General features: G+C 41.5%; 1 protein-coding gene across 1 annotated transcript in view; it reads right to left on the reverse strand.

Moving 5' to 3' along the window:
• The window catches only part of FHIP1A (FHF complex subunit HOOK interacting protein 1A), a gene marked incomplete at its 5' end in the record, with an annotated part of 84,029 nt that overhangs the window by 18,035 nt on the left and 45,979 nt on the right, over positions 1–20,015 (reverse strand). Inside the window, 2 exons of the mRNA XM_081091634.1 lie at positions 6,198–6,277; positions 8,749–8,916. Of these exons, the coding sequence (XP_080947760.1) occupies positions 6,198–6,277; positions 8,749–8,916 (248 nt within the window). The remainder of the gene's footprint in view (positions 1–6,197; positions 6,278–8,748; positions 8,917–20,015) is intronic.

Consider the following 20,015-nt stretch of genomic DNA (forward strand, 5'->3'; position numbering starts at 1 on the left):
AGCTTCTCCTTCCGCTATGCTCACAGACCTCTACTAAAGAACTAGTATTTAGTAAGTTATTTTGGTGTTTGCCTCCTCAGTACAATGTGCTCTCAGAGCAAAGGGCCTCTTTCAATAATTCTGAAATATAATCCCAGGAACTCTGCCTCCTGGTGGGCACTGAAGGACAGCGGAATCGCTGCATAGTACAAGTCTCCTCCCATATTCTCCTGAGTGACTATGAGAAAATATGGTGGCCAAGGACTCACTGAGGGCCCCATTTCACACAAAACACTTTTGGTTGGTGATCAAAAGCATCCTAGTATCATCATGACCGTGGAGACAAGAAAATCTGAGCCATCGTTTCTGACACCCTTAGAACACATTGTGGGGAGAAGAAAGTGTGTTCAAACCAAGCATATTTCATGATTTAAGTTGACATACATGGATTTCTACTCTTTGTTGAAGTATTTTTAAAAATGGTACACTGGACCAAACCTAATAAAGCTACTTATCAAATATAACCAGTGTGTAGCTTGAAATTATATTAGAATAAAGAGGTATTGGGAATTTATAACTTTGCAAACACATGCTTTCAGTAGAAACTAAGAATTTTCTTCTGAGTAAATTAATAAAGGAAGATCCCTTGTAGGTTGAAGGAGAGATTCTACAACAAGTGGCGAAATCAGTTCAAATAAATAACCCCCTCATATTTAATGCAGTACTTCTACTGTGTCTTTATAATGAAGGCTAATTCCAGAGGGAAGGGCAGAAAAACTGTACACTGACTCTCTGCCTTTCCATCATTTATAGATAAAAAAATTTTTAAAACACACAAAAACAAAACAAACAAACAAAAATGAATGTTCACTGCAGCATTATTTACAATAGCCAACTTAGGGAAGCAACCTAGGTGTCCATTGATAAATGAATGAATAAAGAAGATGTGGCACATAAACACAATGAAATATTACTCAGCCATAAAAAAGAACGATATCCTGTCATTTGTAACAACATGGATGGACCTAGAGGGTATTGTGCTAAGTGAAATAAGTCAGACAGAGAAAGACAAATACCATAGGATCTCACTTATATGTTGATTTTTTTTTTTTTTTTAGGTCAAACAAACAAACCAAACAGAACAAACTCATAGAAACACAGAACAAACTGATGGCTGCCAGAGGGGAGAGCACTGTGGGCATGAGTGACAAGATGAAGGGGATAACAGTGAGTAACTCTGAACAGTGACAGATGGTTACTAGTATGGTGATGACATCATAAGATATAAAATGTTAAATCACTATGTTGTACACCTGAAACTAATATAATATTGTACTATTATTGGCCAACTATACTTTAATTTAAAAAAAGAAAGAAATAGAACAAATGTCAGATGCTTCCCAATGTCAAATATCAAAATGAAGTGGCTGTCGGTAGCAAAAAGTCACTGAGGAATTTAGTATAAGTATTTCTCATCAGACTATCTTTTCATTTTTACTCTACTTATTTTGTTTAGGAGTCTTATTTAAATTCAGAAAGTCATAAATATAATCACAAAATAATAAATATCTGATTTTAGGAGTCCAGATTACTCAAAGCCATCCCACAACATAGCAGGAAAAATATATATTGCCCATACTGTCCTCCCTCTTTACATTTTTTCCCCAACTCTCTGCACCCCTTATCTATTTTCTCTTTTCCTGGGTATCGCTCATTAAAACAAATCATCATCACCTCTGAAACAATTCAATGACAACCAGTCGATAACAAAGCACACATACTGCCTATTGCTCCATCAACAATAAAAACAAACAAAACTGCAGTACAATGACGTAAGCAAGGTGCTTCTTGTGGGATGATGATGATGACCTGAATAACAGACCACTAGGCAAACATTTAGGAAGCAATGTTACAGAATTTAAAAAAAGATTGTTTCGTTTTCAAAGACAGTATGGCCACATTTCTCCTATTTGTCCTACCCTTAGGCTGGCTGGCATTCCTCCCCCCTGCGCCCCCCCCCCCCACCCACCCAGACACCTAACTCCCGTGCGAGATGAAAATGTTCCTGAAGTGCACACACAGCTGCTCTTTGAGCAAAACAGCCTCTATCTGAACACAACAGGCTACGCAGTTCGTAAAGTTGACAATGGACCAGCACTTCTGAAAAAAACACCCTACCCAGAACATTCATCAATGGCATCGGGAGGATTAAGCAGTTACATTCTGCCTAAACTGGGAAGAGCCAGGAACCTGGGGGGTGATCTCTCCCTTCACTGCTCGTCAGCATTTCTGCCTGCCTTTGGACTATCACATGTCACATCCATGGAGATGGATCATTTCTCCTTGGTTTTCTGTTCACTAAAATAGCCTCTCTTTGGGGAGTATCTTATTTCAATGTACTTTTCTGATATTTTGCTAACTGAAAGAAGGATATCAGTTGCAATTGGATTATCACTTTGAGACGTCAATATTTAAGAGTATTTGGGTTGCAACAAAATTGATGTAGTTATTACTTATTTATCACATAACAAATAACTCCATTAAAAGGATTCACATAACCTTCACTGCTCTATTGCCTCCCAGATCTACAAATTTATCGTGTACACTTGAGTGACAACAGTGGCAACAACAAAAGGATGGCTTACAAATCTATTTTTTATGTCCCTTAAGATAAAGTTCAAATTAATAACAGAATAAGGACTTTTCATTGTCCTTGCTTTTGGTACAGATTCTAAATCAGAAGAGACATTGTTTTCATTAGTTTAAAACGCATTTTCTAGAAAATTCCATTTCCTTAAATTTGTGCAATACCTCATAGCATTTCAACACATTTTCACAGATATCACCACAGTTGATCCTTCCAAAAACCTTATGAGGCAGCAAATTCCAAAACCAGAACAGGTCAAGTCAAATCAGCAGTTCACTCCCACCCACTCTGGGGCCCTAGCTGGATTCTTGCCTCCACTGTTCATAGCCTTGTTTTCATATTTTTTATCTCTTTCTTTCTTTCTTTCTGCTGCAAACTGAATAACTTCCTCAATCTATCTTCTAGTTCATTAAGTATCTCTTAATTTGTATCTTAAATGCTATTTATCCCAAACACTCAGCTTTTTTCATTTTAATAATTACAGTTTTTGTTTCTAAGAGCTCTAGTTGGTTCTTCCTCAAATCTGCTTGTCATTTTTGTTTGATTAAAACTATCCATTTTCTTAAAAGAAAATAACACATGTTGGTGAGGATATGGAGAAATCCATATGTTGGTAGGCATGTAAAATGGTGCAGCTGTTATGGAAAACAATAAAAAAATTAAAGTAGAATTACCATATGATCTAGCAATTCCACTTCTAAGCATATACCCAAATATATGCAGGGTCTTCTAGAGATGTTTGTACACCCATAGTAGCATTACTCACAATACCCCAAAACTGGAAGCAATCCACAGTGCCCATTTTTTTTAAAAAAAAATAGATTATATTTAAATGGTAAACTATTATTTCATCTATTGATGAATGAATTAAAAATATGGCATACATAGAATTGTATTCTGCCTTAAAACAGAAAAAAATCAGACATGGTACAACATGGATGAACCTTAAAGACATTTGTATACTAAGTGACATAAGTCAGGTACAAAAAGGCAAACACTATTGATTCCACTTATATGAGGTACCTAGAGTAGTCAAATTCATAGAGTCAGAAAGTAGAACAGTGGTTGCCAGGGGCTGGGGAGAGGAAGAAATGGGGAGTTATTGTTTAATAATTACAATGTTACTTTTGCAAGGTGAAAACAGTTCTGAGATGGATGGTGGTGATAGTTGCACAACAATGTGAATGTACTTAGTACCACTGAACAGTACAAATAGTTAAGAGGGAAAATTTTGTTATGTGTATTTTGCCACAATTATAAATTATTTTAAATGTGGGGGGAAATCAGTAGTTCAGGGGGCAGAGACCAGGAAGTAGAGGTTGCCCAGGTATCTCCCACGTGCCCGACTTCTGTGTAAGTCCTCTATTTGCTCTTCTCATGGATTCCCCAGGCAGTGCGGCAGAATTAGAAATAAACCATTCAGTAAAAAGCAACCTTCTTCTTCATCATCATCATCGTCATCATCAAAGAAACAAGAAAACCTAGGACCAGATGGCTTTGTCCACATTTTCCCCATTATTCTATTCAGAACCTGAGATAATGGGTGCTCCATGCACTCTTCTAGTAATTCCTGACCCAGGAAATAACAAGTTCTGACTTGAGTATGTACATATTTCAACAATGAGCTAATTAATTCTTCACCTTCATAAGGTACAAATCTGTGTTTCAAAAAAAAAAAAAAAAAGCCTTAACTCATATCATCTCTAAGGACAGTTTTTAGCAAACATCACTTTATAAGCAGACAAAAGGGGAGGAGAGGCCACCTTGGAAAGGTAGCCAGCCAGCTTCCACTGCCTGGCTCAGCTGGCCGGGTGGCCCAGTGTGGGGAAGCTCCGCCCCTCTGGAGTGGGACCAGGCTTCCAGGTACACTAAAAGAGACACCTGCTTTTCATGCCTCAGAGAAGCAGTATTCGAGAGTTTACCGTTTAAATATAATCAGGTTTTGCCCTTGTTGGAGGCAAAGTCTAGTTTTGGGGTATAGAAAAGGCTTTAATAGCTGCTCTGATGGCTTTCACCCAGAGTCGCTAACGCATTCTGTCATATCGGTAGAGGGTTGATGGGCAGCTAAGTAACATAACTGATGCCCTGCCCAGACTCCCCCGGGCATTCACTCCTAATAGGATTTGTTCTTTGCTAATGCCTCGGGAGTGGTCGCTGATGACCACTAAAAAGTCCAAAACGCTTTTTAAACACAGAAAATGAATAGGCGATATTCTCCCGTAACCGGATAACTCTGAAGGCCTTCACCATGATGCCACCACCAACCTCCCTGCCTGTTTTTATCACTCGCTTTTGCAGGTGCTATAGCTACATATAGCCAGCCATCAGAATACCCTGGACAGTTTGTACAACATGCCCACCCCCAATTGGTGGAGCCAGCCCCTCTGGGAGAAGGCCAGGAATGTGCGTTTCTAACTAGCTCTGGGGCGATGCCATGCTGCTGTCCCCATGATGACACTCCCATCCCCTTCCTTTTCCGAAGAACTACCTCTTTGGAAAGGCTGATACATGTACTTGGAATGCCATCTCCCGGTAATTCTACCTGCATTGTATCAAAGCCCACATGGGGGCCAGGGGCGGTCCAAGTCTCCCCCTCTCCTACTGCTCTGGCTTCTTCCACCAAATTCCCAGAGAGGGGGCACAGGAAGGGTCGGGAAGCCCGGTAAGGAGGGAGGAGGTGTGTGGGGAGAGGGTGCCCAGGGACCACCAGAGGAGAGTGTGGAGCACAGACCCAGCCTACCCTCCCTTTCTTCCTTTACAGAAGCAGCTGCTGCCCTGGGGGACCCCAGGAGGAGAGGCAGACCTGGGCAAAGACAGGATTTGGGGTTCCTGAGTCCCCTTGCCAAATGTCCCTCACAGTTCCACCTGTTTAAGACCCACATAAAGATCTCGCTTGTCACCTGTTTGCCAAATGTCCAAATTAATGTCGCCTTAATAGCAGTCTACTCTGACTCTCAACACCTGTCATCAAATACCAGCCACTCGATGAAACCCTTCCCACGGGTGCCCCTGAAGGACACCCCTTTTCTACCTTATACATTAAGTCCTTTGCAACTCATCTACTCCACACCTTACTCCCTTCTGAGCTGCACACAGAAAGTACTCATTAAATATTTACTGAATTTCATTGAAACATACATACAGGTTAGAGTACACATTGTATTTGTGCCATTACCAAAGCAATAGTCGCAGGAACTATATATCACCAGCATTTCACATTTAGAAAAGTTTGGGATTTTTCCCCCCAAATAACACAGGTCCCCTTATTTATGAAAAAGACATTCAGCCACGCCGCAGAAGAGCTTTTATAATAATTCTGAAAATTTCCAAACATCCTACCTTTTCTTTGCAGGACCATATTTGTAACATAATGTATTTGGCCCCCTAAAAACTTTTAACAATAAAACTAAAATTAACCTTGGGAGATAGTGCAGAAATTAAATTGATTGGCCTTGATGATTTCCTTCCTTTGATGCACAGCCCCTATTGAGCTTATGTCACCAAAGAAATATATAATAGCAACAGTACAGAGTGAGACTTTCTTTAAAGGGAACAAAAGATGGCCACTCACCTCAGAACTAGTTGTAACATCACGTCCTCACAGTGTAAACCGATGAGAGTCCTAAATAATGCCAGGGACACCACACAGAGCTGGGGAACAATAAACACGTTCTATTTCAGATATTGGAAGGACGGCTCCACTCTCCACAGATGGCAAATAAATCAAAATTACAAAATAAAATGGCCTTTTCTTCAGCAGTTTTGATGAAACATGCTGCTGCCTCAGAGAATGTGCATTACGAGTATTCAGGCTATCGGCTCTGTAGGATTCTATTAGAAAGACTACGCCTGGAATTGTACCATTATGCAGAATTGCCCCCCTACAACATGACCCTCACAGTTCCACCTGTTTAAGACCCACATAAAGATCTTGCTTGTCACCTGCTTGCCTAAGTTATTTTCAGATATGACATTCATTATCTACAAGGCAGGGCTAACAGGAAACTGCATATGCTCTGGCCAAACTTCCCTCTCAAGTTCTCAGCCCTGAGCCGCAGCTCCTCGTGGCTTTGGGGCAAACCTGCTACTCTGTTCCATTTTCAGTTGTGTTGGGTGTGATAATACGCTTTTCTAAGAAGTTCATTAAAAAAAAAAAAAACAAGACTTCTCTCACTCCGATTTCCAAAAAGGAAAGATACACAACCACACTGGAAAGAAACTCAAAGGTATATTATAAAATCGCCATGCCCTCTGGGAGTAAGCGCTTATCATTCCATCAGGCCAGGTAAGTAATTGTACTTCAGGCTCTCCTTCTTTGTACAGGATGCATACATTGGAGAGTTATAGGGACAGGTTTATCTGGATCTTTACAGATTAGAAATAGGAGTGAACAGGTATTTTGTAGGAGGATAACTCTGCATAATGGCCTAATTCCAGGTTTAGGCTTTCTCATCAAATACTATAGGAGAACAGACAGTCTGAATACACATTCTCTGTTACTCTTACAACTCAATGATAAAAAGACAAGTACACTGTGCTGTGCACCTAGACATTGATTTGAAGGGTTACTATGGTAATACTGTATTTAATATAGTATTCTTAACTATAACTATCATGCTGTGTATTAGATCCCCAGGATTTATTCATCTTATAGCTGGAAATTTATACTCTTTGATCAACACTGTGCAGTGTGATAAACTATAGTAGTTATTTAAGCTTTTATCTTTAGAGTAAGTGTATTATTCCATACACTTAACTTATTCTTTCTAAAGGTTATTCTTTGCGTATTATCAATCATTTGGTTCAGTTCAGGTTTAGAAATGTAACTTTCAATCTATTGGTATCATTGAATCTAAAGTGTATCTCTTGTAGATGCCATATGGTTGGCTCTTCTTATCCAGTCTGACAATCTCTGCCTTTTGATTAAGTTTTTAACCTATTCACATTTACTAGTATTGTTATAATTGGATTTCTGTCTGCTGCTTTGCTTTTTGTTTTCATGTCATATGATTTTTTATTCTATTCCTCTTTCACTGTCTTGTTTTGCATTAAGTGAATATTTTCCCTAGTATAACATTTTTATTCCTTTAATAATATATGTGTGTGTGTGTGTGTGTGTGTGTGTGTGTATCCTCACCCAAGGACATGTTCATTGATTTTTAGAGAGAGGAGGAGAAAGAAAGAGAGAGAGAAACATTGATGCGAGAGAGAAACATTGATAACTTGCCTCTCATATTCACCCCGACTGGGATTGAACAGGCAACCGAGGTATGTGCCCTGACCGTAATCAAACCTGTACCCTTTTGGCATATGAGAAAGTGCTCCAGCTAGCCGAGCCACATCAGCCAGGGTTCACTATATTTTTAAGCTATTTTATTATTGGTTGCTCTCGGCCTTGCCATATACATCTTAACTTATCAGACTTTACTTCAGATTTACACTAAATTAGCTCCTGTGAAATAGAGAAATATTACTCCTATACAGCTCTATCCCTTCCTCTTTTGTGCTATTATTATAATATATATATATGTATATATATATATATATATATATATATATATATATATATATTGCAAACTCAATAATCCATTAAGTTATTATTCTTTTACTTTTAAAACAATAATTGTAATTAAATAAAGATAGCCTTTGGTAGAGGAGGGGGGTTGCAAAGGGCAACAGTAATAGTATAAGAGGATTTTCAAAGTTGATCAGAACTTTAAACTAAAGAATGACTTCCTAAATTCACAATCCCCAGACTTCCATTTCAAAATACTTGAGGACAGAAATATAATCTCTAACATCCAGACTCGCTACACTCTAGTTCTTTGGCTTTGCCTGCATGTACACCCACATGTTCTGCTGCAACGTGCCTCCTCCGAAGCACATTCTGCTAGTTGCACAGAAGACAGTGCCAACCCAGACAAACTGAGAAACATGTCCTAGGACAGGCAGTAAGTGCCACCTCCCTGACAAAAGGATTCCTAATAGCAAAATGCATTCTCTGTTTCCAAAGTAGAAAAGGCCATGGCTGCAAGAAAGAGAAAAAAAAAAGGTGGGGAAGGGGGCAGAGAAAAAAGAATATTCATAATCTTATTACAAAAAGAACTCTCCTGAAATCTTACCCGAAATGGGGTGTTGATTCGACTGGTGAGAGTGTCTAGGATGTGAACATTCTCGTGCTGGTGCAACAGGATAAAACGGAGGAAGATCTCAAGTAGTGCTGGCTCGGAGATGCTACGCAGAAAAAGGTCCAAGTAGGCAGTTGTGGTCATGACCTCCTCCACAGTCACCTGGGACCAATGACAGAGTGAGCACAGGTGAGCATCCTCTCGACACTATGATACATGCCTCCCCGAAGGCCTCTGGCCTCACCACAGTGACCCCATCAAGGCAAGGACACACCTGCCACAAGAACACACCTCAGAGCTTCATCTGAAGCCCATAACCTATTCACACTCTACACTACCTCATGCTGCTTCCGCCCTTTAGTTCAGTAAGGGAAAAGCAAAGGCATAAAGAAGCCATTCAATGTTCAGACAACTCCTAATCATCAAATGCAGTTCACACACCATAAAGATTTCAGTATGTAATCTCAGAGGGGAAAAAGATAATGGAAAGTATTTACACGGTCAGTAAAGGATTAATTAGATAGCTCAGCATAACTTGTTTCATTATTAGTCATTCAATAAGTATTGGTTGAGACCTGCTATGTATTAGGAGCTGGAAACATTAAGAAGATATTTTTAGCCAGGAAGATGGATTATACATACGACCTAACATACAAAATAATATGCTAACAAATGGCAAATGAGAGGTGAAGACACAAGGGATGCAGATGTTCAGATACATTTCTGGAAAGTTGCAAGTCACTGCGTCATATGCATAAAGTGTTACTTATAATCTGCCATAAGAGTTTATGGCTCATAAAGTAACCGGATTTTTTATAATACAAATTAGTATTTTCTACATGGTGTGATCTTCCACATGCAGTAAAATTCCAATCTTTCAGGAAACAGAACGCTCTAAAGAGTTAAGTTTTTCAAAGAGCTAAGGATGTGATGCTTAAAGCATCAAGAAATTAACGTTACCATCGTGACTGGGAATATTTTAAGAGCTAGCATACATCTGTCTTCCTAAAAGCAGAATGTAACATCTCTTGCTGAACAGGGGACATCAACTGCCTTATGGTCTGTAGTACAGAAATACGCAAACAGGGCTGCATGAAAATCACTAGGGAAACTTGAAAACTTCTGACTCCAATCCCATGCCCTAGAGCTGTTGGCCATCTCCGCTGCCTGATGACACACGAAATGGCTGGTGGTACTTTCAGCAGGATTACATCTTCTCTTTTTCAGTTTTCCATCTTCTTTATTTCTCCCTTTAAAAGGGGTAACTGCCACTTGATCATACTGTTACTGGGCCATTCCTTTTATATACATTTCTCTTCCCCTTGTAATTTTCTGCTTTCAAAACCCACAAAGCAGTTTAGAAACTAGATCTCCAAATCTGCTTGTATACGTGCAGATGGGCCTGTGCGGACACATCTGTGTATTATGGCTTCAATTACTTCCACAAATTTCTTGGTTCTTATGTATATTCTAGGTCCATGAGTCCAGGTGGGTAAGAGATTATCAAGTCAGTTGTGCCTGTTTTCTTTTTCCTGAGCAAGGCATGCCTGCACACTGCATGTCAACCCGCTCTCTCAGAACCCATTGACAACTCACCAGCAGTGCCCTGGGTGGTCTGAGAACGGCCTCAGAGGGAAGACACCCTTCCCCCACCAGCTCAGCACCAATGTTGTGATATACTCAAATATTCGACACACCACTGTGTCATCGGAGCCACTTCCAAGGGCTCTCTGTGGCCCAAATATAGCAAAGGAAACGTAAGCATCAGCCACTTGGCAAATAAATTACCTTGAGAAGAGTGCGTCTCATGGGCTGCCCCAGCTTCCGAAACAGGCTGCTTCTATCCTGTGTCTCCCAGTGTCTGTAGTTACTGACTCCTGGCACTTAGTCCTGTCCTGGGACACAGGCTGTCTTTTTCCTTATTACTCCAATGCGATGTACTAGTCTAGCACCTGTGCGCACTTAATAAGCATCTCCTGCATAAGTGACATCCCCCAAGGACCCAGTGATTCACATAGACCAGAAGTGAGCTTCATTTTTAATTCTTCTCTCTTCTCTGCATGTGTCCTGAAGGCCCCAGAGAGAGGGGGCATTTGTAATGAAGACATAAAATAACAGATGTCACCAAGTGGCTGAGGCGGAGGGTGGGGGGGCGGGGGTGGCGGGGGAATGACCCACAAACCTAACAGGTAGTTTCATGAGCTCACACTCTTTCCACTACAGCAAGCTCGGGGTCCTTCTGCAGAAATTGAATCCAAAAATCATTTAGGCAAAAGTCTAACTCCCTAACATTTTGCTCACTAGAAAAAAAGTAGCACTGATCACTCCGAATGGGCGTGTAGTTTCATCTTCCCTACTGGGCACTGCTGAGCGGACCGTCATGCGGTACTCCAGGAGCTGCCTCGGCACCAACAGTGCAGCATCAGCGTGCCCTCCACCCCTCAGTTACACACGGCCTTAATAAGCTCAAAAGCACAGCAATCAACTCTCCAGGACATGTCTCAGTCTTGAGGGCTGCCATGGGAGGAGGGCACTAAGCATCTATTGTTTACTATCTTAGGCTGGATAAATGAAAGATTTTTTTTTTAAAGAAATCAAAGCTGCCATTTATAAGTTAAGAGGATTTAAGAAAGCACTTGGAAGGACAGCACTTACATAACGTGGTATAAATATTAAGGGCCCAATTCTACTGGGCATCAAACTGCACACGTTATAAATCGAGGTCACACTCACCTTAAACTAATACCCGAACCAGGGAAATCTGGTTCCTTCTCTTTCCATTTCTTTTCTCCTCCATATTGTCAGAGCTCTTAGGAGCCTTTTATCCCAGAAGATCTTCTCCTGGCCCATTATCTTACTTTTCAGATCTTCCTCTAATCCACCAAATAGGCAACCTCCTTCGCAAGGATGAGACCAGAGCCTAAGTGTGGTCACTTGAAAGTTAACAATAAACCAGGAGAAAGCAGCCCTGCTGTGCAGAAGGTAAAACGGAAGCTTCCACTAATGCCCCAAAGAGGGAGCATTAGCCAAACAGAAAGCAGCCTCAGATTCATGGTCCAATTACAAAAGATAAGCAGCTGTTGATAGTAAGACCTTCTGACTGTCAATATCAATTTATAAAGAATTGCAGGTAGCTACAAATCTACATAGAAATTCTAGAAGAAATAGTAAATGAGGTTCTATTTTACCACTGTAGAGCTTAGAAATGTTATTTCTTACTAAAAGCAGAACAGAATGACTATAATTACCTAAGGAAAACTCATTCCTACAAACAAATAATTATACTTGACAAGGTAAGTACAACTGTAAACCAAAATAGTATATCTGCTTATGTACTCTCTTTTTTTTTCTGGTTGAGGTCAAATTGGTATATAACATTATATTAGTTTGAGGTGTATAACATAATAATTCAATCTTTATATACATTATAGTGATTTCCACAATAAGTCTAGTTACCATCCATCACCACACAATTGAACCCCTTCACCTATGTCACCCATCCCCTAATTCCCTTCCCCTCTGACAATCACTAATCTGCTCTCTGTATCTATGAATTTTGTTTATACCTGTGTTTTGGTTTTTAGATTCTACATATAAGTGAAATCATATGGTATTTGTCTGTCTGACTTATTTCACTTAGCATAATATTCTCAAGTTCTATCCTTGTTGTTGCAAATGGTAAGATTTTCTTCTTTTTATATATGCACCACATCTTTTTTATCCATTCACCTATCAATGAACACTTACGTTATTGTAAGTAATGTCCATACTACTCAAGGCAATCTACAAACTCAATGTAATCCCTATCAATATTCCAATGGTATTCTTCATAGAACTAGAACAAATAACTCTAAAATTTGTATGGAACTACAAACACCCTGAATAGACAAAGCAATCTTGAGAAAGAAGAACAAAGTGGAAGGTATCACATTCCATGATTTTAAACTATACTATAAAGCTATAGTAATCAAAAAGTATAGTACTGGGCCCTGACCGGTTTGGCTCAGTGGATAGAGTGTCGGCCTGAGGACTAAAGGGTCCCAGGTTCGATTCCAGTCAGGGGCATGTACCTTGGTTGCAGTCACATCCCAGTGGGGGGTGTGCAGGAGGCAGCTGGTCAATGTTTCTCTCTCATCGATGTTTCTAACTCTCTATTGCTTCCTCTCTGTAAAAAATCAATAAAATATATATATTTTTTAAAAGTATAGTATTGGCATAAAAACAGACACATTGATCAATGGAACAGAGTAGAGAGCCCATAAATAAATCCACACATATATAGTTAATTAATTTGTGACAAAGGAGCCAAGAATATATAAAATGGGAGAAAGGACATCTCTTTGATAAACGGTGCTGAGAAAACTAGACAGTTATACATGCAACAGAATAAAACCAAACCACTCTCTTATACCATACACAAAAATTAACTCAAAAATGTATTAAAGAATGTCAGACTTGACACCATAAAGTTCCCAGAAGAAAACGCAGGCAGTAGGCTCCTTGCCATAGGTCTTGGTAATGATTTTTTGGATCTGACTCTAAATCAAAGGCAACAAAAGCAAAACTAAACAAGTGAGACTACATCAAACGAAAACCTTCTGTAAAGCAAAGGGAACCATCAACAAAATAAGAAGGTAACCTACTGAATGTGTTACCTACTTACATATATGTATGCCAATCATATATCTGATAAGAGGTTAATGTTCAAAATATATAAAGAACTCAAACAACTCACAGCAATAACAAGCAAACAAACAAACAAACAAATGAATTCCGATTTAAAAATGGGCAAAGGATCTAAATAAAACATTTTTCCAAAGAAGACATGCAGATGGCCAACAGGCACATAAAAGATGTTCAACATTACTAATTATCAGGGAAATGCAAAGAAAAAACACACACACACACACACACAGAATGAAATTACCTAACACCTATTAGATTGGCTATTATCAAAAAGACAAGAAACAGTGGGAGAAAAGGGAACTGCATGCACTGTTGGTGGGGATGTACGTTGGTACAACCACTATGGAAAACCGTATGAAGGTTCCTCAAAAAATCAAAAATAGAACTACCATCCAACCCAGAAATTCCACTTGTGGGTACTTATCTGAGTGAAACAGAAACACTAATTTGAAAAGATCTCTGCATTCCTATATTCATGGCAGCATTATTCACAACAGCACTCTTATTGCTTACTATTCAGCCCATGTTGTAGAAAGGAGCCCTGATTCAGGTACTTAATTTTACTGCTCTCAAGTCCAGTTTAGTCTATGCTTTGAACTAAATCTCTTTCTTCACCCCCTTTTCCACCCTTCACTAGCCCTTACCTGATCCACCAATCCCTTAAACTGGTGTTTTTCAAACTATAGTTTGAGACCCAAAAGTGGGTAGTGAAATCAATGTATTGGTTCACTAATGGGTTAGACCAGATTCAAATAGAAAATATTAGAGTACATTGCATGTAGTAAAAGCACTGTTTGTGCAATTTGGTATACATATTTTATTGAAACTATATGTAGTACAGTATATTATATATGTATGTGCCTTATTATATATTCAGTAAAACACACACACACACAAGTGTATAAGATACATTTCTGGCTGTGCGTTACAGTCAAAATATCTGAAAAATACTGAAGAAGCACTGCAGTAACCAAGCCCATTTACAGCCCTTTCTGCCACCCTCTCACCGCCAGTCCTCAGCACCACTTTCCTACACTCCAAACTGTGACCAGCATGGTCTGGTCACATGCATAACTGAGATCAGGTCTCTGAGCAGGATGGCAGCTGATTCACAGTAAATTTACTCCTTTTTATCTTAGCCTAGGAGCTCCCACAGTACATTTCTTAAATTAAAATTTCAAGCTTCTCACATATGGAGAAAATAAAGAGTGCTGTCTTTTAAAGGGGGCGGGGGTGGGAAGGGAGGAGTTGACACTGTTATAAACTCTCTCAAACAGGAGGCTAGAGCTCAGCCCGCCATCGTGCCCACGCGGCAGCAGCACATTAACTTAATGCACAGCGTAGGAGTGAAATTGAGCATATAGACATTCCGACCTTTCTGTAATCAGCTCGCGTTGGGAAATTCCATTTGCATCTAAATTAGCACCAGAATCCTCCCTGTAATGGCAGGTTTATATGTGTCCTGAAAAATAAATTTCCCACCTGCTAACTGGTGTGTGTGTGTGTGTGTGTGTGTGTGTGTGTGTGTGTGTGAGAGAGAGAGAGAGAGAGAGAGAGAGAGAGAGAGAGAGAGAGAGAGAGAGAGGTGCAGTCACATTGGAACAAACAGGTGGATCCTACCTTCTGTTGCTCAGGCAGGTGGCAGGCAGTGGGGTCAGGTGACTGTTGCACCCTCTCCAAGTTAGAAGCCACACTTGTTAGGCATTTCCTTTGATTAAGAGAAAACTAGCAAACCAAGGTTTCAGCCGGGTCATCTGTGAGCCCTCAGCCTCAGCGATTCCAACTGGAAAGTTGGGAACGAGACCCGGGTGAACGCAGCCCACGGAATCCAGCAGTGGGGACTGGGATGATGAGGCTGGACTGCAGGAGCCAGGAATGAAGTGGTCTTTATGGGGAACACAGGCTGACTCTGCTGGCTGCTGCCAGAGAGAGACAAGCTGACAGGCAGGAGGCATGGCCACCGGAGTGCAGCCAAGGGCAGCAGCTGAATGGGCTCTTTCCAGCCATCTTCTTCCCTCCAAGGACACAAAGCTCAAAGAACACTCAAGTACAGAAGGGAAGGCAGACACCCTGGTTCTCAGCGAGCAGCACCTCAGCCAAAAACTCAGAACAGAAAACGTTCAATTATTCCAAGTCTGAAAGAGTCTGCAGTTGATAATCCAGGCTCCCTCCCGCCTTGCCCACTCACGCCTCCTGTTTATCCGGGACCTCAAGGCCACACACTTAAGTGACAGGACTCCCCCCCGCCCCCCGCCCCCCGCCAGAGGGAGGCTGGGGAGGTAAGTGGAGGTGACATCCACAGTTGGTGAGTTTGGCTATTTATTCCTAAAATATCTGAGGAAGGAGGAAATTAACATGATGGCTACAAGGACTTCAGCAACATATTTTAAGGAAAAGATATTCACAATAAAGCCAGTCTCTGCCCTTCTCCCCCAGAATTTCTTCAATGTATCTGTAATGCATTAAATATAATAATTAAATCAATTAAATGTCCATGAACAGATTAATGAAATATCATTAGCTTGTACTTTCCCAGGGGAAGGGGATGAAGTAAACAAATGGCTTTTCAGAGTTCTTCCAGACCCTGCGTGGTGGAACACCTCACCCCCTACCGTAGGGAAGGCAGAGCTGGGGCCTGTGGGGGGCGCTCTGGGGGCAGCAACACTCCTGCCTGGGCAATGGGGGCACTTCCCAGGCCCAGAGGCTTCCTTGCTGAGCACCACTCCCTGGCCCACACCTCCATGCACTCAAACTGGCCCAAAAGTGAGGTGTGTGAATAGACGCCTCTCCCAAGTACACGTCTGTTATTTGGGGTTTGATTCATCTTTTTTACATTCCCCACTTTGTTCTCAGTGGATAGATGACACTGTCACGAATAATACCGACTGTTATGGATGCTGCACTTTCTGGGGTTCCCCCCTGCCTGCGCTTGCTGGCCATGGGAACACATCAGGAACGGCCCTGGGTAAGGAGCATGAAGTGCATGTGATGTTCCGCACAGGGCCTGGGAGGAAAGGTGAACAAACACCGCTCTAAGTGCTTTGCTGTTGTAAGCAGAGGCCGAAAGCGTCGGGAAACTCTAACTCAGACCTGCACCTCTGTGAGACCGGTCCCGGGAGTTAGAAGTAATGTGAGCCTCGCAGAGAGCACGGTTGCCAGCACTGAGTAGAAAATGAGGTTTTGTGGTTTTCGGAAAGAGTACAGGCTTTGGGGCTACACAGACCCAAGTTCAAATCCTAGCTCGTATCATGTTACTTAATCTCTTTGAGCTGACTTCCTCCTCTGAAACATGGAGATAATTCACTATCTTTAAAAGAATTGAGAGGATTCCAATTAATGTGCATAAATCTCAACACGTAGAGAGGACTCAGGAACGAGGAAGCCATTCTTTTCTGATTTGGGGCATCCACCTTAAAATAAGCTGAATCATGGCAAGAAAGGACCCCGAAGTGTGTGGGGCAGGGAGGTATCTGATGATCAGAGAACAAAATGTGCCTGTCTGCATATTTGGGGGCGGGGGTGAGGAGTACAGTAGCCCGAATAGAAAAAGACCTACCTCCACTACTTCCACATCTCTGCCCAGTTCCCTCCCAGGCATTTTGCAGAATCAGAAAGGGTGAGGTGGTCACATGGGGTGGACTAGGACAGGCCCCGAAAGTAAGTGTGTCCTAGCACAGGGTAGAGTTAGAGGGAGGACACTGAAACTCTCTACAATATTATTTGTCTGTAATTGTCAGTGGTAGGTAATTAAAACCTAGTTCTAATGGGCGAGCTGACCAGTATCTGGGAGCAGAAATAAAGCTGCCACCAACAACAACAACGCCCCTATCTGTGTCTGATGGGCCCTTGCTGCAACTGACTTCAGTCCCTGCCCCCATAACATCAATATTCTCTCAAACACCTGTCCCGGGAGGAGCCAGCCAATGGCTACTCTAAAGCCTCCCTTCCTATCCCTGGGTGTATATAACTGTACCCTATTAATTCATCGTAATATAACTTATCGGAGTAAAAATCAATATATCATCCATTATATTTGAACCTCATCCAACAGAAATACTCCAAATATCACATAAGGAAGATATTTCATCCTATGGCTCTAAGGTCAGACTTAACAGGGAAATTCTGAGGCATTTCACTTCAGAAGCAAAGAGCTGAAGAGTATCCCAAAGATCACTTGATCCATCCCATTCCTGTTTGTTACAGAAAAGGTCTTCCCTTTTGATTCGAACCTCTTAGTTGTCATGTGAAGAAACATAAACACAGCAGGCACATCGCTGATCATTTGGCAACAGCAACCATGTAATTAAAGATATTCTCAGCAAGTCTTCCATTTAGCTCTTTGGGGCCACATAACCTTATGGGAACAGACTCAACCTAAGTCGAACATATATTTATTGTAGGACACTCTACCGGAAGGCTGGGGAGCCAGGCTCAGAAAGGAAGGGAGGTCTGATGCCGGGCAGCCAAGATACAAATACCCATTAACTCTTCTTCTAAGCTCAGACGGGATTCCACAGCTGCCTTTGGCAAGACAGCTCAGTGTGTCTCTCCTACCAGAAAGCATTCTTCGTGGTCAAAAGGAGACTCAGCCTGCTATAAAGTGAACCTGAATGTAAACTGTAACTGAAAAAGAAAGAAGACCTTCCATCTATAAATGAAACAGTCTATGTAACGAATACAGCACTCTATGTGGAGCACAGGGGAGATCCAATACAATTAAGTTATCAGTAAAAATAAAACAAAGTTAGCCTGCTCTCATGTTAAGAAGTGGTGATGAAGAAATGCTACCCTCCCCCCCACCCCCCAACTCAACTTTCTTCTTTCCTACTTTGAAATTCTATTAAACCAGCCGGTGCCCTTTCTCAGTTTTCTTAATGCATTTATCCCTCCTTTCAGGTTGCAAAGTTACTGCAGAAACGACTCTGTCTGACCTACAGTGTGAATTCTCAGAGCACCTGGTGCACGGGCAGGTACTCAAAGGGTAATCGATAAATGTGTCGAGTAGGAAATCGGCAGCCCTGGAACTAATGAAAACACCCTGTTGTCACAGCCCATGTCGGGATGCCTTCATTAGCAAGGTGGTTAGATTAATCTGACAGGACGTGAACAGCAGAGGAAATTTTTCTTTTATAGTGAATAGCACTGCATTGAAAACACAGAGTCCAACTTAGGCCATGCTCTCGAATTCAGGCAACCTAGGCAAGTGATCCTTTGGGGGAAAAAGGAATGCTTCCCCAGGCTTCCCCCTAATTTCTCTTCTTGATTAATAAGACAGTACTATTGAGTTCTGATGAGCCTGACCTTCCACCCAACAGTAGAGGGGAAATGATTTATGAGCCAGAGGCTCAGCCAGCAGCTTCTCTAGAATGAAGTACTTGAGGACAATTATAAGAAGGCGGCATCCAGTGCCTGCCTCCCTCGCCCCCCCAATTCAGTCTGCCTCCTGGGTTACATATATCGCTTGGGGGTGGAATTTGATACACAGGCCAATTCTCCTAGACACCAAAACTATAACAAAGGCAAGTTCTGGTGATAAAAGTCAGATTTCACTCCTGGCTTATTTTCCACGAGAGGCGGAAACACCTCAGCACAATGGAAGACTGAGACGAGACAGAGGTGTCTGCCTGAACGAATTCAATCACCCTCATCTTTCTGGTTGCTTTTCTCTGTTATCCCAAACCCACCCATGACCTGGCGCTGGACAGTCACAGAGCAAGACACGCAGAGGAGCATCCTGTCCGAGTTATTCTTTCTCTATCTCACCTGACATGCAGGTCAGACACAAAAACAAGGGAGGGTGGGCACTTTAAGAAAGTCAGTGTAGGAAACTACACCAAGAGAAAACTACACCAAGAAGGTAAAATAAACCAACTATTAACTTCTTTTCTGTTTTCCTCGCTTTTTTGTTTTCTTAGACTACTTCAAGACAAACCTGTAGGGCATTTGTTGCTGATAAATTGTTAATGTTCTCTTAGGAGAGTGCAGGGGAAGAATAAAAGATTCACACCAACTTTGAGACCAGGTTCTCCCTCCCCCTCCACATTTTTCCCCAAGAACACCTCCTGGCTGCCTTAGATAAGGTGGGCCTTGTGCGAGCTCTTTCCTGGAGTTCTCTGTGAAGGGAGGGTGGGACCATTTCTATCTTTTCATAATTCTGATGCTTAAGAACCGAGTCCTTTGGTACGGCATTATCTTCTTCACGCACTTGTTGAAATGAAAAAGAAAGAAATCTAATTTTCCATTTCAAATCAAAAGCAAATGCAAGCTTAAATTATAACCCTAATTTCCCTCTCCTACATGGGAGAGAAGTGACGTGAAGCCCTGCACAGAGGTCAGAGATGGGGATCTGGCACCTGAAGTGGTTTGGTGTGTGTGTGTGTGTGCATGTGTGTGTGTACAATGAATAAGTGTTGTCTCCGAACTTCCATTATTTTTAAAGTAGTAAAAGTGAGATGAGAAGCACCATGCTAGGAAAAGAGGACAAGCCAGTTATGTTTAGGGCCAAATACTTAAGGCTACTGCTAGGTTTCCTGGGACCCAATCTCTGAGCCAAACCAGCACGCACGGGGCATTTC

The sequence above is a fragment of the Myotis nattereri genome (genome assembly GCF_964212035.1).
Source record: "Myotis nattereri genome assembly, chromosome: 5".
Lineage (NCBI taxonomy): Eukaryota > Metazoa > Chordata > Mammalia > Chiroptera > Vespertilionidae > Myotis > Myotis nattereri.